This window comes from Panthera uncia, chromosome E1, assembly GCF_023721935.1.
Source record: "Panthera uncia isolate 11264 chromosome E1, Puncia_PCG_1.0, whole genome shotgun sequence".
Lineage (NCBI taxonomy): Eukaryota > Metazoa > Chordata > Mammalia > Carnivora > Felidae > Panthera > Panthera uncia.
In genome coordinates, this window is record NC_064814.1 from 29073245 (window position 1) to 29091134 (window position 17890).

Genomic DNA, 17890 nt, shown 5'->3' on the forward strand with positions numbered 1-17890 from the left:
ATAAGGCTAAGTTCGCTGATAAGGCCAGTCACCTGAGGATTGTCCCTCAACTGCTTCCTGTCACACGTGTGCCATTCAGTTCTTTCCACAGCAATCTGTCTACCAACAACGAATACCAAATGGTTTCAAAGATTTGTTAAAAGCAATATATATTCTATTTATGTATTTCTACTATTTTGAAGTGCAAATATAAAGCAAATTATGTTGTAATGTCGATAAAATTTAGGCAGTTAATTTTTAAACTATCAAATGTAAATTACGTTCTCTTACTTTTCATGGTAGAGAAATACATAAATGGTTCCTCCAGCTGCCATGAGCCAGATAAACCAACGCATATGAGATGCCAGGGGTCCAAGTTCACGGAGATTTAACCTAAAAAATGTAAACATGACAACAAAGAACAGAAGTGATAAATGAAGGGAATTCACAGGACCCGTGTTTTCCTCTAGGCCTGAAAACTGGGGGAACAAGCGCTAGCATAAAACCGGGAGGAAAAGGCATCCAACATGCCACGGAAGTATTCAGGCAGTTTGGGCAAAGTTAATAACGATAAAATTGTCAGTCGACCTTTAAGACTTCGAATTGTTCCACTGTGGTTTAAAAACAGAACCAGCTAAAAGAAGGTATGAAGTGAGTCCCATCACACCTGTGATGCCTGACTTGCCTTATGAGGCAGACTGCTGTCAGATTAGCTCAATTCTGATAATGTATCTGCAAGCGGACCGCTTACGGAGCTTAATGAGAACCCTGAACAAAATCCTGAGCCAGGATCACATACCCACAGCGGATACCTAATACACAGACCAAGTACCTGCATTACCAATCTCTCGGCCAAGAGAGAACATGAATTAGCCCAACGTATGTTATGAAAGACATTTTGTCAGAATTTTAACTGTGGACTCTTGTAAAGCTTGAGTTTTAAGATGCTGCAAATTCATTTGTACTCATTTCATATTAAGAATGGACATGAGAAGAAAACCAAACGCTATTCTGATTGGCTACGGCTACGAAACGATTATTTCCAGATGGAAAAGGCACCACCTGCCTATTGAAAACTACATGAAAACAAGTTCCTTACTGTAATATTTGATTCCTCAGCCAACTTTAAAAAATTTTATGTACTTAAATTGGGGAGCACTTCCCCAAAGCCTGTAACTGTTCTCGCTCCAATATGATACAGACCTATAATTTAGTGACAAGTATTAGAGAGGGAACACACTTTTTACTCCAACAGACAATTAGGTTTCTTTTTAATGATGGATGCTGCGTAAGTCAGAATGTAGAGGCCTGTTGTTTCTAGTGACCCTAGCAGTTCATGGCACAACATGAATTTCTGAGTGTTTAAAACTGGATCATGTCTTCGTAGAGGGAATCGAATGTTCCTTTAATTTAGGTTTCAAGGCAACAACAGATTCTACCTCATCTGTACCAAAAGAGCAGAAAGATAAAAAGAAAAAAAAAAATGAAGAGAATACTAGGTATATATTTTTTTAATATATCATTTAAAAAAAAATAATCTGTATGCCCAGTGTGGGGCTTAAACTCACAGCCCTGAGGTCAAAAGTCACACGCTCCACCCACTGCGCCAGAATACTAGATATTTTAAACAGCTAATTTGTTTAGTTCTTCTACTCATATAAGCTAAAGAAGTAAGACATGTACTCCATATATAGTAGCTACCGTGCTGTGAAGTGAATTGAAAACGGTAAATTTCAAAAGCGAGCTTGTTTTCCTCACACGTATTTACAGATTTCCACTTAAACAATTAGATGTCCAAGTATTATGAACAGCAGCAAAAGCAGAAAAAGAATGTGGAAAGCAAGGGTGACGTATTTCAAAAGACAGAATGCTACCTACGAACAAGTTCTTAGCGCTTCCTCTTGAATAACCCAGTGCCAGGTATGTATTCTGAACAGCAGTAACATTCTCCCCTTAAAATCTGCAATCTGACCCAAGTAAATAAAAAATTTAAAAAAGCATGTATGCATGTGTACTGGCAGGGGGTGGGGTGGGGGGCATATGCATGGGGGCTGGGGCAGGGACCCGAGGAAGGGAGGGAAGGGGGACAGAAATTCTATCCCCAAAACGCTACCTTCAAAAATACAAAGAAGGTATCTTACCATGGAGCGTAAGAAGCAGCAATGAAGAAATAAATAACCATTCTATCACACATGTGAAAACAATGTTCCACTGTCCTAGTGGGGGAAAAACAAGTTAGCAAGTTTTCAGAAAAGTTTCAGACTGGCAGCATGGGTTATCACTCCACCGTGTTGTAATTTCCATTCCTGTTCTAGTTCCTTGGGGCAGTTATAACTTGGCTTTCAAAGGTATTTTTAATATTATGAAGCCACAAGTAAAAGCTTTACATTACTCTTAAGCTTGCACATGCGATACTCACCATATTTGAGATAGAGTAATCAGGAACTCCAAAGTGGTTAAAAAACAAACAAACAAAACCTGTCTTTTCTGAGGTTTTCCGTTTCTTTTAGAGCCTATGTAACTGAGAAAGAAAACTCCTCGAGGGCAGACCACCCCTCAACCCCTGTCATAGTGCAGGATGTGAAGGGGTTTTTCATGCCTTTTTAGAATACCTTCAAAGAATGTTTCATTTCAAATAGCTTAATGTAGATGATACGTTGTAATAAAGGAAATTCAGAAACTAACTTAGGAACAACAATGACAAAAACAAAAACAAATAAACAAAAAATTAAGAGGCATATTTGCTGCAAGCAGGTAGCCACCTGGATTTCTAAATGAGTTCCTCCTTCCAAAACTGAAAATTCAGGACGTGTACAAAGATCTGGCTCACTGAGGTCTAGTCCCCAAATGGATTAGACAGAACCTGCCCTTTACTGAAGTGATTTAAAAGTGTGAATGCACTGCATCGTCTTGAATCCATTTTCAGTGTCCAAGTGGTGAGAGCTGTGATTTGGTGGAGTGCTACTGTTACATTTTGCCTCACCACACACACAATGTCGACCAAAGCAAGTTGAGGACGTTTTAGTCACGGTTAGCGTTAGTCATGTTAGTGAAGGCAAAATAATTTAGGTCACGGGTCTCAAAGGCTTACACTACATTAATGCTTCTCAAACTTGACTGCGTATCACCATCACCTGGGGAGCTTATAAAATAGTCACAAACTCCAGTCCAGAAGATTGTAATGTATAAAAGGGCTAGAACATGGGGTAGGGGATGGAGGGAAGAGAAGAATCTTATTATTATTATTATTTTTTTTTTTTTTAACTCTTTGGATGATTGTGATTCCTAGCCAGGTCTGAGGCCTTTCTGATTCTGCTCTCTAGATTATTAGGCTCTTGTTACAGAAGGTAAAGTCAGACCTGTAATGTTATTCAAGATCCATGACCGGCTTCTCTGACCCTTACTCTCCACACAGGGAAAATAGACATAACAACATTTCTATCATAGAGTGTGTGTGAGCATTAAATGAGATCACGTGGACCATGTGTTCATTAGCATAGTATCTAGCACATAGTAGGTACTCAATAAATGCTCATTCCCTTGCCTTTATAAATTAAGGCTATATTTGGATCTATAAAAAAATTAAGACAGAGCAAAAATCCACACGTGGCTTATGATTCTAGCAGTGCTATTTCCAGGTTCAAGAGAGCCTGGTTTCTGTTACACCTTCTTCTCCGGCCCCTGGGAGGGAGCCCTGAATACTCAAGTATGCATCTACAACTCTTTATTGATTCAGAAGTCTAGACATCAAAGCCAAGACAGCCGAGACAACCACAGGCACTGGGTTGTGCCAGGACAATAACGAAGTGCTCTGGCCTCTGATCTCTGTGACAGTGTGTGCTGGAGAGACAGGTACTTTTGGGGCTCTCTTGTGAGTATGCCTCAGCAAGCCCTCATGATCCGATGCTGTGGTTTCATTTTTGGCCCAAGGAACTGCCACCTTCTAGGCAAAGGTGGCCGGCTGGTAACTGTAAGCAGTACTGAGAAGGGTGTGGTGAAAAACTCCTCAGGACTGGGAGTCAGAGGTCTGGGATGATCAGACACTGCTGGGGGTCACTGACCTGGGCAAGGTAGACCACTTCTAAGCCTCAGTGTCCCTTGGTGAAAATTAAGGGGTCTGGATTAATGATCCCTAAGAATCCTTCCTGCTATGAAACTATGACTCCACACATAAGGAGACCGGTAATCATCTCACGAACCTCAAACCCTGTTCTTAAATACTGGATTGTCTGAATGTTTGAGATTTTTTTCTTTGGACATTCTGTAAAACCGAAAGCTATATTCTATTATTTTAAAGCACTCTAAGTCTGCTTGGAATACTCCTTTTCTGAGAAGTGTTGTGCTTTGGGGTTGTACAGAATCTATTCCATAAGCAACTAAATGGTGTGCTGCATCTTTTGTATTCCCCCAAATTAATCCTTCACCCAGAGGAGGAATGCTTTTATGTCCTCATTGGGAGGCTAACGGGCTTGGCATGGTTTGGAAAGTACCTGACAGCTAATTGTAGCAAAATCTGTGAACTCTGTTTGAACAGATACACAGCACCCAATTCTGGAAGCTGAACTTTGCAAGACAATAAACCCAAACTGTAGCAAATCTCCTTATATTACAAAGTCCTGGTCATTTGCAATTTTCAGATGATTTTGGCATGCACTGTCTCATTCACCTATCACAGAACCCTGCGAGTCAGGCATTGTTAGTCTCATTTTAGTAATGAAGACACAGAGGTTCCGTGGGGTCAGGGGACTTCCAAACGGGTAAGTGGCAGGGCTGGACTGACTCCAAGTTCACTGTACTCTGTCACTACCCCACAGCTGCTGCGCTCTTAGGGCATCCTTGGCGCACCCGACAACATTAAGAGGTCTCAGGATTCCACATTGTAAGTCCTGGGGAAACAGTGCGGTTTTGTCGGCGGCTTCTGAGAAAGGCCAGCTTTCTTAGATACATATGGGGGTCCTCAGAGTATGCCCAATCCATAGGAAATTTCCCGAATACAAGGCAAGAAGACATCTAGCTCCTCTACTGCTTCAACCTGACGAAACATGCCAGTACAGGAGGCTAACCTGAGTCGACTATTCTGATCTGTTGAAATAGCGTGCTACCCACGGTACCTTAAGTGGCTCTTTTTCCATGATACAATGTGAAATACTGTGGAAACAATGAAGAGGGCACAGAGGCCCATTCCATAAATCCATGCAGTTATCTTTTCCCAGCAGTCGTCAGACAGCCGATGGAGGAGGGCACTGCCCACAATGGCCGGAACAATGAGGAACTGAGGGAAAGGCAAAGAAAAGTAAATATCCTGGGTTTTCCTAAATTGAGACCTTTGTTAAAAATACACAGGTTTAGCAGGGACAATTTTAGAAAGATAATTTTAAACATTTGCCTCTCCTGGATAATCCTCACCAGAGCCACACTGAGTTGTCAGCTATGGCTGCTCAGGGCCCAGGAACCGTGCCCACCAGCAGGTACTGAAGTCAGTGGTAAAAGATGTGACATTACTCAGTTGTTGCAAAGCAGATGTTCTTTATCCTGATTTCATCACGGAAGAACAGATTTCATCCTATTGTCTAATGTGATTTTGAGTAGGTACTTCAAATATTCAAATGCCAAGCATACACCCAGATTTCCCAGGGAGGTCTTGCTTTTAAATGTTCTTTCCTATTTCCCCCATGAACTACTGACATGTCAATATTTCAGCAAAGGGTTAAGCCAATGAATCGAGTCAATAAGTATCCTAATGCGCACACCACACACACACACACACACACACACACACACACACCAACTGTGCAAGTCATATGTCCCGATTTTTAGTTTGGATCATTCCACCAATTTGGGAACTACTGCAAAGTGAAAGCATTTTTGGGTTATTTCATTTTTAATAGCACCTTTCAAGTAAGCAAGGGTAATCCACTCTCCTCTCATCTACTCGAGTAATTTTAAGAAATCAGAACCTTACAGGGATTTTTGTTTCCTGTACCATAGTTTACACTCCACATGGACACCGATTTCAATGTCTGTCGTAGGAGTATGAGTATGACTAGTGAATTTTTTTCTTTTAAAGACTCCATCTTTTTAGAGACGTTGTAGGTTCTCAGTAAAATTGAAGAGGAGCAAACATTTTATATTAATACACATCCTCAGGAAAAAATAAACTACTTTATTAGATATTAGAGTACACGTACCTGGCAAAGAATGCAAAATTTAGCAATCTTCTCTCCACACCCCCATCACCTACTTTTGCCCTCTTCCAACAAAAATATCCTATCCCCTAGATAAGATCAGCACTAAATATTCAAATGCTGAAGTTTTCACTGGCCCAGACAGTATGAGAAAAATCAAAGACAATAAGGTAAGTTCTTCATAAGACAGAACTTCATTTATTCTGAGATTATGTCCTTTCTACTTTTTCATGTTAAAATACCCTCTCTTTAAATAAAATGATGATGATGGAAGAAATGTTACTGCTCTCTGAAATTCAAAAATTAGGGATACAGTTTAGTAAAGTTTAATAAGGTGACATTTCTCTTCTAAAAAATTAACATGGAGGTTTTGTCAGTTTTTCCCTAACTTTGTTTTTTACAAGTATTCCTTAACTTATGACATACCCAGAAGACACAAGGGACCAATCCAGTCCATCTCTAGCAAATAATATTCCTAGAGGTGAACTGTGCATCTCTATAGCCAAACTATGATATTTAAGTAGTTTAAGTGCTCGATATAATGCTAAGTAAAAAACACTTCATTGATTACTTTTATTGATCAGTGGTATGGAAATTATCAAGGCACTATACCTGTAACTTTCATCAGTGTTTTGTAATTGGTAAATAGAAAAAAATAATGGATATATATTGGAGCAATGAGTGAAGGAACAGGCCACATAAATTATTATTCAGGCTTTTATATTCCTTATATCCTAATCTTGCCCTAGATTTACATACACACATACAAGCACACAACTTTTTCTTATGGGTCTATGGACAATTATCTTCAGAAGTAATAATTTACTTTTAGCTGTTAAATTCATCGAACATCTGGTCAAGAATAAAAGCTGGATATCCTGCAGGTTTGGGAGACAATCAAATTAGGTGTGCATTCTTTAGTCCAAGTTGGTACTCTAAACATTTTGGCCCTCTGGTGAAAGCTCACTTTACATAAGTGTGTCACTAAAGTGAAGACAGGGGTCACATCAAGTCTAGAGAATTCCACTGAATCTTTCCTGTTCCCCAGAAGCGAAGCCATGGGTCTAAGGAGACTGTCCACTAGAGAGGTTACTCCAAATTTCATTATTGAAGCTCTTCTACAGAATCCAGGGCAAGCATGTCAGCTAGTAATTTTTCTCATTAACTAGATTCAAGCATATTAATTATTTAAATAAAAGTCTTTTTAGCACCTAAGGCACAAGGACGTTCAGTGATAAATGAAGATGATGTCTCAGTATTAAGTAATATGTGAATTCCATCATTACAGTACATAAAACCAATGCTTTATAAACTTTGATTTATGCTAAGGAATGACCAAATGGTGTTGTTCTATTAGATTATAAAGGAGTCCACTGGAAACCACAAAGTTTATTTGGGGGTTATTTGGCATCATTGTTCTGTTACAGAAAATACTAGAACTATTCTTTGGGGAAGATTAAAGACATGAAAAGGCACAACTGGAATTCAGGCAAATTTAATTCTTAAGACATATGTATGTAACCTATGTATTGTACTAACGTTGTCTAAAATAATTACATTAGCCTATTCTAAACACTGGTCATGAAAGGATTAAATTGGCCTCCTTCTCTATTTCGTATCTTCAGACTATGCAGCCACAATCTTTCCTTCAAAAGTCTCACTAAATGCAACTTTCAAAGGGAATAATGAAGCCATAGATAAAAGGAAATTCACAATGACACAAGAAAATGTCAATAATACGTTAACAGGAAAACCATGAAAATACATGTTCCTGAACACAGCACGCAAGTAGAAGAAATGTACCAAAGTGTTAATTTATGTCTGGGTAGTTTTGTTTTTCTTATATATTCTTCAATATTTTATAAGTTTTTTATAATGAGCATGTTTTGCTTTTTAAGGAAAAAAAAAGTTCACTAAGAATTTAGGGATCAAATCAGCTTTTCCTTCAAGATGTGGAATAATATGGGCACTGCAGAGGTTGGGACGGTGTGCCTACCTGTTTCAAGGGATCATTTAGTAAGAAAAAGCACCCTTTTCATCAAAACCGTCAACTCTCCTGGCCACACGAACACAGCGGATTGTCTTGAAAGGGTGAGTCACTTCATTTCAGAGGTGACAGTCCTCATAAATTAGTTTTCTTTGGTTTTCCCATAACTAGAGTACTTACTACTATTGCTCTTTTAAGGAAGATCTTGTCAGAGAAAGTCAGTTTAGGACGGACATTGCTGACTGTAGATCAGAGCACTCAACGCGTTCGACATGTTCACAGTCTCTGGTAACATGACCCAGCACTGATATCCTGAGAGCAAAGGTCACAGAGGTAGGCACATCCAACTAACTGGGCTGAGGGGACTAAAGATAATAGCCCGCCCTCCCACCGGGGCCCTTTGGGAAGGATGCAAAAGGCAGACAACGCATACTCACTGCATGCGTGTAACAGTTAGCAGCATGTTCGTAACAGGTTGGTTTGTAGCGGCCATTGGCTGGGGCCCGGTGGTTCATGAACCTGTCCAAACAAAAAGACATCACGTGAAAAAGCTCAAAGCGTGTGAAGAACAATGGGGAAGGCTGCCAATATTGTTTGGTCCATTCTAATTGCAGAGGGGACTGCTGGAAATACCTAGTTACGGGAACAAAAACAAAGCCACCAAACAGGTGTAAACTGAGCCAACAACCATGATCTGAAAGCAAATGCCTTAGTTCACTGGATTAAGTATTCTTTCAGTTTAGTCAAAAGAAAAACCTCTACCAACCAAAAGCAAATAGAAACCCTATCCACCCCCTTCAACTCATACCCCACCCCCATGCTAAAAAAAATTACAAAGAAAAAAAAGGCACAACCAAATCTTAAATCTTAGGGGAAAAAAACAAGGGAATTTTTCTTAACTTTAAATGCCTGTAACTGCCATTCGATGAAAAGGGACACAATACAAGGTTTCAATTTTCTCTCTCAAAATGCATAAACCTTTATACATGTCGATCTTTACACGCTACATTCCACAATTAGCAGGCCCATCCAACTGGTTTCCCTATATTGTATTACCTGTGCCAGCACAGAGAGCTTAAATAAATGATGCTGGGCTGTGTCTAGGCTGCCTAAACAAGAGATATGTTTTTACCTGCATTCTTCCTGAATTAAAAGTTTGCTTCCAAATCCAAATATATGACTACTACCTGATACTCTGGCTATACAATTCAGACATACTTGGGGCGCCTGGGTGGCTTAGTCAGTTAAGTGTTGGACTTCAGCTCAGCTCATGATTTTATGGTTCGTAGTCCGAGCCCCGCATCAGGCTCCTCGCTGAAAGTGCGGAACGTGCTTGGGATTCTCTTTCTTCCTCTCTCTGCCACCCCCCTCCCCACCCCAAGTAAATAAACTTAAAAAAAACAAACATATACACACAAATATGTGTATGTATCTAAATACCAATATCTGTTATACATATAGACACATACCCACATTCCACACTTCCCTTTGGGCCAACTCTGTGGAAACAAGTGCACAGTGAAAACCATGAAGCATTCTTCCACTTCAGTATGTAGGTGAGGCTCTCCCCAAGTCCAACCCACACCCGTGCCATGTTTTCTGAGGGATGCTGGTTTATTCTGTCTGTTCTGTTGGAAAAGGGGAGATGTAAATTCAGGCAGATAAAGCGGCTGCCTGAAAGAAGCAGATGCAGAGAAACCAACAGAGGTAAAAGAACCCCAACAGCACGCAGGTCTCAGAGGCGCCACTGCATTCCTGGGCTTGGAGCCTGCAAGATGTCAACAGCCTTTGCACTATAAATTATCCTTTTGCTTCAGCTAGTTTAAGATGGGGGAGGGGGGAGATTTTGTTATTTGCCACTAATGAGTTCTGACTAGTCACACCTTATTAATCGCCATGATGAAAAATGGTACCAGGCTGAACCAAACGGCAGAGCCAGGATGCCAAAAATTGGCTGAAGCACATGGTCAAGGCATCCTAATCAGTGCCTGGCTTAGGAACAAAAGACTAGCATTTTCTCCCTGAATTAAAAGGGGCTGTTATCCTTAGAGCAAATAAATAAAAAAGAAGACAGCAGTTCCTGTTAACCCAATACAGAGTTCAGATGGAAAATCCACTGGGGAATGAATTTGGGACAGTGAAGATATTTCACTTGCACCACCAATGAGTTAGTTATCTAACTCGTGTGCAGAATATGTACGGATTGAATGGAATTCGCCAGATGGTCTGAAAACTGTTTAACAGAAACGTGCAGTTAACAGCTTCAGATTTTATCCAAGACATTCTCGCACATACATAAATAAATCTTTTTCTCCCCTGATAATCCTTTAAATAATTTTACTAATTTCCTAAGGGGCAAGAGTGTTGCTACAGAGCTGTTATTAGTAAAGGGGAAAATAATTGCACTCTTGGGAAGAATGCTTTCAAAGTGTCCCAAGCATTCAAGGATCTACCTCATCATTACCCCGAGACATAACAGAGCTGTAAGTCGCATAACCTATTAGGAATCTTATATATATATATATATATATATATATATATATATAGAGATATATACACAGACACACATATTTTCAATATTTATCTTGAGAGAGCACCTGTGAGAGTGGGGGAGGGGCAAGGGGGAGCGAGAATCCCAAGCAGGCTCCATGTTGTCAGCATGGACACGGGGCTCAATCCCATGAACCATGAGATCATGACCTGCGCTGAAATCAAGAGTCTGATGCTTAACGGACTGAGCCACCCGGGTGCCCCCCTATTAGTAATTTTAAAGGGTAAAGAACAAGATGGTGGAGGGTAGATTGAGAGTGTTCTGTTTAGGGTGCAGTAAGTAGGGTTTGTCTACCCACCACCAGGCTGAGGACTAAAATAGCAATTTATATCTCTGGCAGCCCAATCTAAAAATAGTCAAGCCATTACACAGCAACAGGGATAGACTTTCACATTTTCTCCTAAAAGCAAAGAAGCTGGGTGGCCATGTTTATGACAGCTTAGTCCCTGCCCACCCGGAATCACTCAGGGTAAAAATAAACTCGTAAGTTGTAGAGAAAAATATCCCACCCATGTAACTTCAGGTAGTCTCTCATGGACAGAGCCAGATTTGCTTCTAAGACCAGCGAAGAGCAAGTCTGCGAGGAGCCCATCACTGTCTGGGGCTCAGTGAAAACCATGGCACAACATGTTCTGCTGGGAAATTGACAGTGCAATTTGTCCATTTGTCTCTGATCTGGCGGGGTACAATCAAGCCTCCAACATAGCCTCCTGAAGAAATCGTTCCTAAGACCTAAATGGAAAGGCAGAAGTAAAATGCAAATCAACGCCCACACAAGGAACCTATTCTATTCTCTTCCTCCAAAAAGAATGAGAGAGGTCCTCAAGTGTTATGGAAAACAGTGCCCATTTATGGAAGCTGCCTCTACTTCAGGCAGAGTAACCCTAGAAGAGAGTTTCCAGAGTGTTTTACTGGGTTTGAGGGAAGGCGATTTAATCCTGGGTGTGGGAACCACACTTCTATTAAGTTTTTAGTCACGTTTGTTCACTCATCTCCTCACTTCCTTTCAACACTCTCTCTTGCTTCTCCCTTACTCAGGGAGAAAGGTGACAAAATTTCAAAACTCTGGAGAGAAAGAACAGATAGCCCAAAGCACTGGGCCTTCTGAGAGACTAGATCCGCATCTCATCTGTAGATCTCTGAGGCCCAAGGTCAAATCCCAGAAGCTGTCTTTGATTCCTAGGTGTTCCCCATTCTCCAAATACAAGTGTTGTCAATACCACTTCCAAGTATATTCCAGATCAGCCTACTCTAGACAGTTCCACAGACCCCACCTTACATCAAGACATCGACCTCTCGGATCTATAAAACACAAATCTCTTCATCAGTCTCCCTACTTGTCCCCCCATATACTGTCTTCTTCATTTGGCAGCCACAATAGTCTATGAAAACCAGATCATAGCACACACCCCAACTCTAGCTTAAAACCTGCCTTTGGTGGCCTGGGCCCCACCACTGCTGCAGCCTCCAGGTGCCACCTTCCTCCCACTTTCCACCCTCCAGCTACACCACCTCCTCTCTTCTCCTTAAAACACCAAGGTCTTGTCTGGCTCAGGGCGTTTGTGTCTGCTGTTTATTTCTGCCTCTAACGTTCTTCTCCAGAAGGTTCAACCTTCCTCACCTGTCAAGCTCAGCTCAAGTGTCAGCTCCTCAGAGGTTTTCCTGACCATCTTACCTAAAGTATCATTTCAGCCCTCCCCACCCCACCAGGACCCTTACCAGAATTAGTAAAAATTGGGCTTTTTTTCCCCACTTTTGTATTTTTTATTTCATCTTTCCCCATGGTAATGTGAATTCCACGAAGCCCTTCTTGTTTACCATTTCTTTCCAATCCCAAGCACAATGCCCAGCTTACTATTGGAACTTAGTAAGTGTTGAGTGAATAAATAGAAATTCTGGCTGTCGCTTAACTATTTTGTCTTAATCGAGAGGTATCCCCTTGTCAATTAGTTTCACTGGGGATCCAACAGGCTATGTATGTAATAAAGAGAAATAGGCAGTTTTAGGGCCAAAAGAACCTTAAGTCTCATGAAAAGGCAAAGACCATGGACGTTCCAAGGGCTCTTTCAACATCACTTGATGGAGCAACGTAAGCCAACCCCGACACACAGCACCTTATTATTAGCCAGTTTATGAGTGAGTGTGGTGTGGTGTTCAGGAATAGTGTCCACTGCCAGAGGTGATGATAGTGGTAGAAGGCATTTAGTTTAATTATTGAATAAGAGAGAGGCATATATATAAGAAGACTACTCCATGCCTGTAATTCAGTGTTCTGAGAACATATTTAAAAATAAAAAATAAAATAAAATTTAAAAAAAGGCAACAGGCTGTCCTGGAAGACATCCTAATGCTCACGAATCAGGTACTTTACCAGGTTATCAGATCACAAGGCTGGGGCTGGGGAAAGGAGCATCCTTCTTGGATTTTCAGTAGCAAGGCTGGAGAAAGGGGTATATATACCAACACAATACAGTAGAGGCTCTGCGGACCTTCAGCCTCAGCGCTTTACACACGGATGCTGTGGTGTGGGCAGGGAGACAGAAACAGGCGAACCGGCAGCAGTGGGTGGTGGAGAGGGACAAAACACTGAATTGAAATAAATGGGTCTGCCCTTTCCCAGCCATGTGATTTTGGCAAGTTCCCTTTTACTCTCTAGCTCGATTTGCTCTTCCATTAAATGGGTATAACATTTATCTTCCAGGGTTAGAGTTGAGAAGGAGACGAGTAATATGCAAATACCCAGCCACTGCCTGGCACAAGTAAGTACTCAATAAATGTTAGCAGCTATTCTGATCAGTCAGGGATGCTGCCATAGGGAGAAAATGACTCTGGGTGGGGGGGAGGGTGTGGAGTGAGACTCAAATGTGGAAGATATGCTCTGTGTCCCAGTGGCACTTTTCATATCCTAAACTTTTCGAGAAGCCATGCATGCATAAAACCCTCCGCTTAGCACAGTGGGCTACACTTCCTTACAGCCTTCTTCTGCGGAAATGGCAGAACCATAGAAGTTTATCCAAAGCCACAATGACCACCAAGTTTCTATTAAGAACAAACCAGCAAGGTGTTCATTTCTTGTAATTTAGGCACAGCCACAAACTACAGCCTAATGAAATGTTTTTACTGCAATCAAATGCTCTTCAAGGGAGTACCGATAAATCTATCTGGGGAAGCAGACACATGCATTCAAAGACAGTATGTCCTTCCCTCCAGTTTTTCTGTAACTTACCTGCCTATAACTTTTCTGAATGCTCAAAAGATATATAATGGACAATGCTCTAAGGGGTGATGAATAGCACTCTCAACATTTTAATGTTGTAGACCACAAAAACCAGGATTTTTCTTAAATTAATTTGTATTTGCAGGCTTCATAACCAAGTACAAATTTATCCTTAGAAATGGCTTTCCAGTCTAGTCTGTAATAGAAAAACAAGCAATTACGTGATCATTCAATCTTCAGAGAAAATCAGGGTAGGTGTAGATGCCATCCAAAAAATATATGTTAAATATCCATTCCTATTGTGCAGTCACTGAGAAAATTACAAAGTCTATGCCACACCAAAAGAAAATACCTCTAGTTTTCATTTTTAAATGAAAGAAGTGGAGTGCAAAATCACATTACTACATTGATAATAAGGGCTGGATAAATTAGCATCCAGCAAAAAGTAGTTCAACCAACTGAGATAGTGGGATCCTAAATGAAGGTTTTTTGTTGTTTTTTTTTTTCCTTTTCATTTTTCTGAAGATTTGTTTTAATGTTTGGGCAAAAAAAAGGGGGGGCTTTTTTTTTCTTTCTAAAGGAGAATTCAAATGACAGGAAAGAAATACAAATTCAATCAAATAAGGAAGGGTAATTTCACAGAATATTTCCACTGTTCTCTGAAAACAGGAAGAGCACAAGATGTGCAAAGAAGTAAAACCAAATCTAACAAACCACATGCACAGGGCTTTACCAATCATGTCTGAATGCAGGTTCCTTTCTCCCTTAAGACCCCTCCAATCTTCATTCCTGACTTCAGTTCTAAAGCCAGACATCATGGTTCTTTTTTGCCTTTAGAAGCACTGATACCATGTTCCCACCCGGGGAATATTGCCAGGCATTCAACACCCTGAGTGATGAGCAATATTCAGAAGTTAATCCAAATCTTCAAACTGATTCACCCTTCTAATGGCACAGTCCACCCCAACTCTTCCTATGCATTTTTGGCTCCTTTACCTTTGAGGCCTGGGGGGAGGAATGAGAGAAGCATAATGGGTGAGTGGGCATGGGAATACTAGGGGGTTGGAAAGAAAAAAAAAAAAAAAGTACAGTTTGAAATTCTGAAATAAAAGGCAACGTCTAAAACCTCAACAATAACCTCCTTGGAGGATTTCATGCATTCCTTGTCTTCTTTCAAATTCCCATGACTGCACACCAAGCTTGCCTGCTAGTGAAGGTCTGGGAATGGGGCCACGGCTGACAGATTCAGACAAAGGATGGAGAGTGAAACACAGGGGAGATGAACTTTCACCCACTTAAACGAAGAAGAATTAGAAAAAAAGCCCAGAGCTTCCTCTCGGAACCATGGGCCAGCCCCCATCCATGGCTAAATGGCAGACACCCGAGTCGGGATTAAGGCCACGGTGCCTCCCTAGGCTGGCGTTCCCACCAGCCCTCCAGTGAATGAGCTGCCGGCCAACCTTCCGGTGGCGCCTCCTCGGTTCCTCCTCCTCGTTTCCTAACACAGGCGCCTCAAAGCAGCTCTTACCACCCGAATGCTAACTTGCCCCTTCGCAGTGCCCAACACAGCACCGCCCTTGGACGCTAAGCCAGCAAGCTCAGAGAACCAGCAAGGCCCGGACCTGGCTGGGCAAGGCTAACCCAGTGGAGCATGCCTCAGTTTCCCTGTTGCTAGGACCGATCACAGACAAAGCACTAAAACGCCCAGCACCCCGGTTTACGACAAATCAAACTGCAGGGTGCAGCGGCTACCCGACCCCTGTTCCGCGCGCCCCGGGAGCCCCCCCCACGCTGGGGATTTGGGGTGGAGGCCACAGCCGGGGTTGGCGGAACCGGGGTCGGCGTCTGCGGCTGCGGTTTGGGTCCATAGAGCAAGGCACGAGCACTTGCCGGGATGGGGGTCGGCAGGATGCAGTCGGGTGCGCAGTGGAATCCCCTGGGAGGAGGGCAGGCTCGGGGTTCGGGGTCCGGGAACCCAGGTCAGGCACGAGATCCCGATGCTGGGAGGAAGGGGATCGCCCGGGGACGGCAGGGCGGGGAATCCCCGGGGAGCTGGTCCCCGGCCAAGGCGCGGGATCCGCGGGGGGATGGATCCAGGTGAGGAGCCGGGACCCACGCCGGACGAGGCGGGATCGGGGACCCGCTGCCGGCACGGCCGGCGGGGCAGGGGCGCCATCCCTCTCACCGCTGGAATCGATTCTTGAACCGCATTGATCCTCCGCTCCTCCTCGGGGGCCGGGAGCTCCGTCTCGTCTGCGCCGGCGGCAGGGCGCGCGGCCCTCATGGGCTTGGGCTGCTCCGGAGGCCGCCCGCGTGCCCGGCGGACCGCTCGGCGGGGCAGGCTGGAGTGGGCCAGGCCGGGGGTCGGGACAGGGTCGGGGCCAGACCGGGCGGCTGGGGGCGGGAGGGAGGCCGCTTAAACGGCCCCCGCGCCTCCCGCCTCCCGCCTCCCGCCTCCCGGCTCCTCCGCCCCCCGGGCACCCGCGCCCCGCCCCGGAGCCCGGCTCCACCCCTGCCCGCTCCGCCGGCCTGCGTGCGCCCGCGGCCGCCAGCGCGTCACCGAGCCGGACGGCCAATCAGCACCCGGAGCGGCGCGGCGGCAAAGCTGCCATTCATCCCGCAGGGCCCAGGCGGAGGGGCGGGGCCTCGCGGCTGGGGGCGGGGCCTCGCGGCGGAGGGGCGGGCTTAGGGGGAGAGGAGGAGGGCTGGAAGGGCGGCGCTCTCCTCGAAGGGGTCGAGGTGGACCAGGTAAAGCAAAGGGGCAGAGGGGAGAGGAGGAGAAATTGCGAAGGAGAGGATGGACGAAGACTCTTCAAAGCTGCTGTGAAGAAAATAGCAGCAAACAAGGACTTCTGTCTGCGTTCTAGTCCTGGCTGTGTGTCATTCATTCATTCTTCACATTCATTTCTCCATAGCTCCATTCATTTATTCCTGCACCATTTTGAGAGCCAGCTCTTGCTACTGTGCGAGGCTCCAGGGCAGAGTTAAAAACCTTTCCTTGTGTGCCATGTGAGAAGGTTGGTATCCCTAAGAAACGCTGAGATTAAATGAGAACCACAGATGGGGATATCCTCTACAGAGATCTTTTTATTGACGTCCTCCTCTTCTTTTTTTAAATCTAGGCAGTTTCCAAACAGACCATACAGTAGACATGAATCAGGATCCTGTCGCTAAACCTAAAACTAGAGGGCTTGCTGGAAGAGACGTTCAAAGGAAAGTGAATGATGGGTGACCTCTTGATCCTTTCCCTTATCACTCCTGGAATTTAGGTGTGCTCCCCTCTAGGTAGGTAGCCTGTCCACACCCATCTTCCCACACCCCAAACCGGTGACTCTCAAGGGGCTATTAGGCCAGCTTGTTAGGAGTGTTTACTCTGCATGCAGTGCAACATTGAAAACCTGAAATTCTTTCACTCAGAATTCTAGTTCCCTTTCCTTGAGTATTTCCCAATGGACAGGTGCATTCCATGGTGATTTCATTAATTTCCCAAAAGAACTCCAGGAGATAGGCATTATCTTACTCATTTCACAGATAAGGAGACTGAGAATTTTGGAAACTTGCCAAAGGCAAATCTAGGATTTGTACTCATCTTTGTCTAATATTAAAGCCTCAGATCCTTTTGGTACACCACACTGTCTCTCCCTAGGATTTTAAGTAGTATGTGTCTTAACAAACAAACAAACAAACAAGCAAGCAAAACTTTTTTTCTATACCAAGTGAGATATATGAGGATGGATTAAAAGTTTTCTCATCTGTTCTGTCTGGCCACCAGGCTGAATAAATTGATTGGGGTGGGGAAGATTACAAAGGAAATAACTAATAAAAATAGATCTAAATAACAATATGAAATAATTCTAAGAAGGTTTAAAAAAACACAATGAACCAACAGATGATTTCAGGTCACATTCTAGTAATTACTTAGGAATGTGCAGAGAAAAGAGGCTATGAGAATGTGGTGGGGCTAATTTGGG

At 43.2% G+C, this 17890-nt stretch overlaps 1 protein-coding gene across 4 annotated transcripts in view; it reads right to left on the minus strand.

Moving 5' to 3' along the window:
* MMD (monocyte to macrophage differentiation associated) overlaps positions 1 to 16387 on the minus strand; it is a 30634-nt gene extending 14247 nt beyond the window's left edge. For 3 of the 4 annotated variants that reach the window (XM_049636464.1, XM_049636462.1, XM_049636461.1), the window contains exons 1-5: positions 16105 to 16387; positions 8589 to 8670; positions 5091 to 5251; positions 2121 to 2195; positions 271 to 372 (exon numbers count right to left, since the gene is read on the minus strand). In XM_049636464.1, the coding sequence (XP_049492421.1) occupies positions 271 to 372; positions 2121 to 2195; positions 5091 to 5251; positions 8589 to 8670; positions 16105 to 16130 (446 nt within the window). In that variant the 5' untranslated portion in view covers positions 16131 to 16387. The remainder of the gene's footprint in view (positions 1 to 270; positions 373 to 2120; positions 2196 to 5090; positions 5252 to 8588; positions 8671 to 16104) is intronic. The other variant, XM_049636463.1, reaches the window with a different exon arrangement.
* Between the last annotated feature and the right edge of the window lie 1503 nt (positions 16388 to 17890).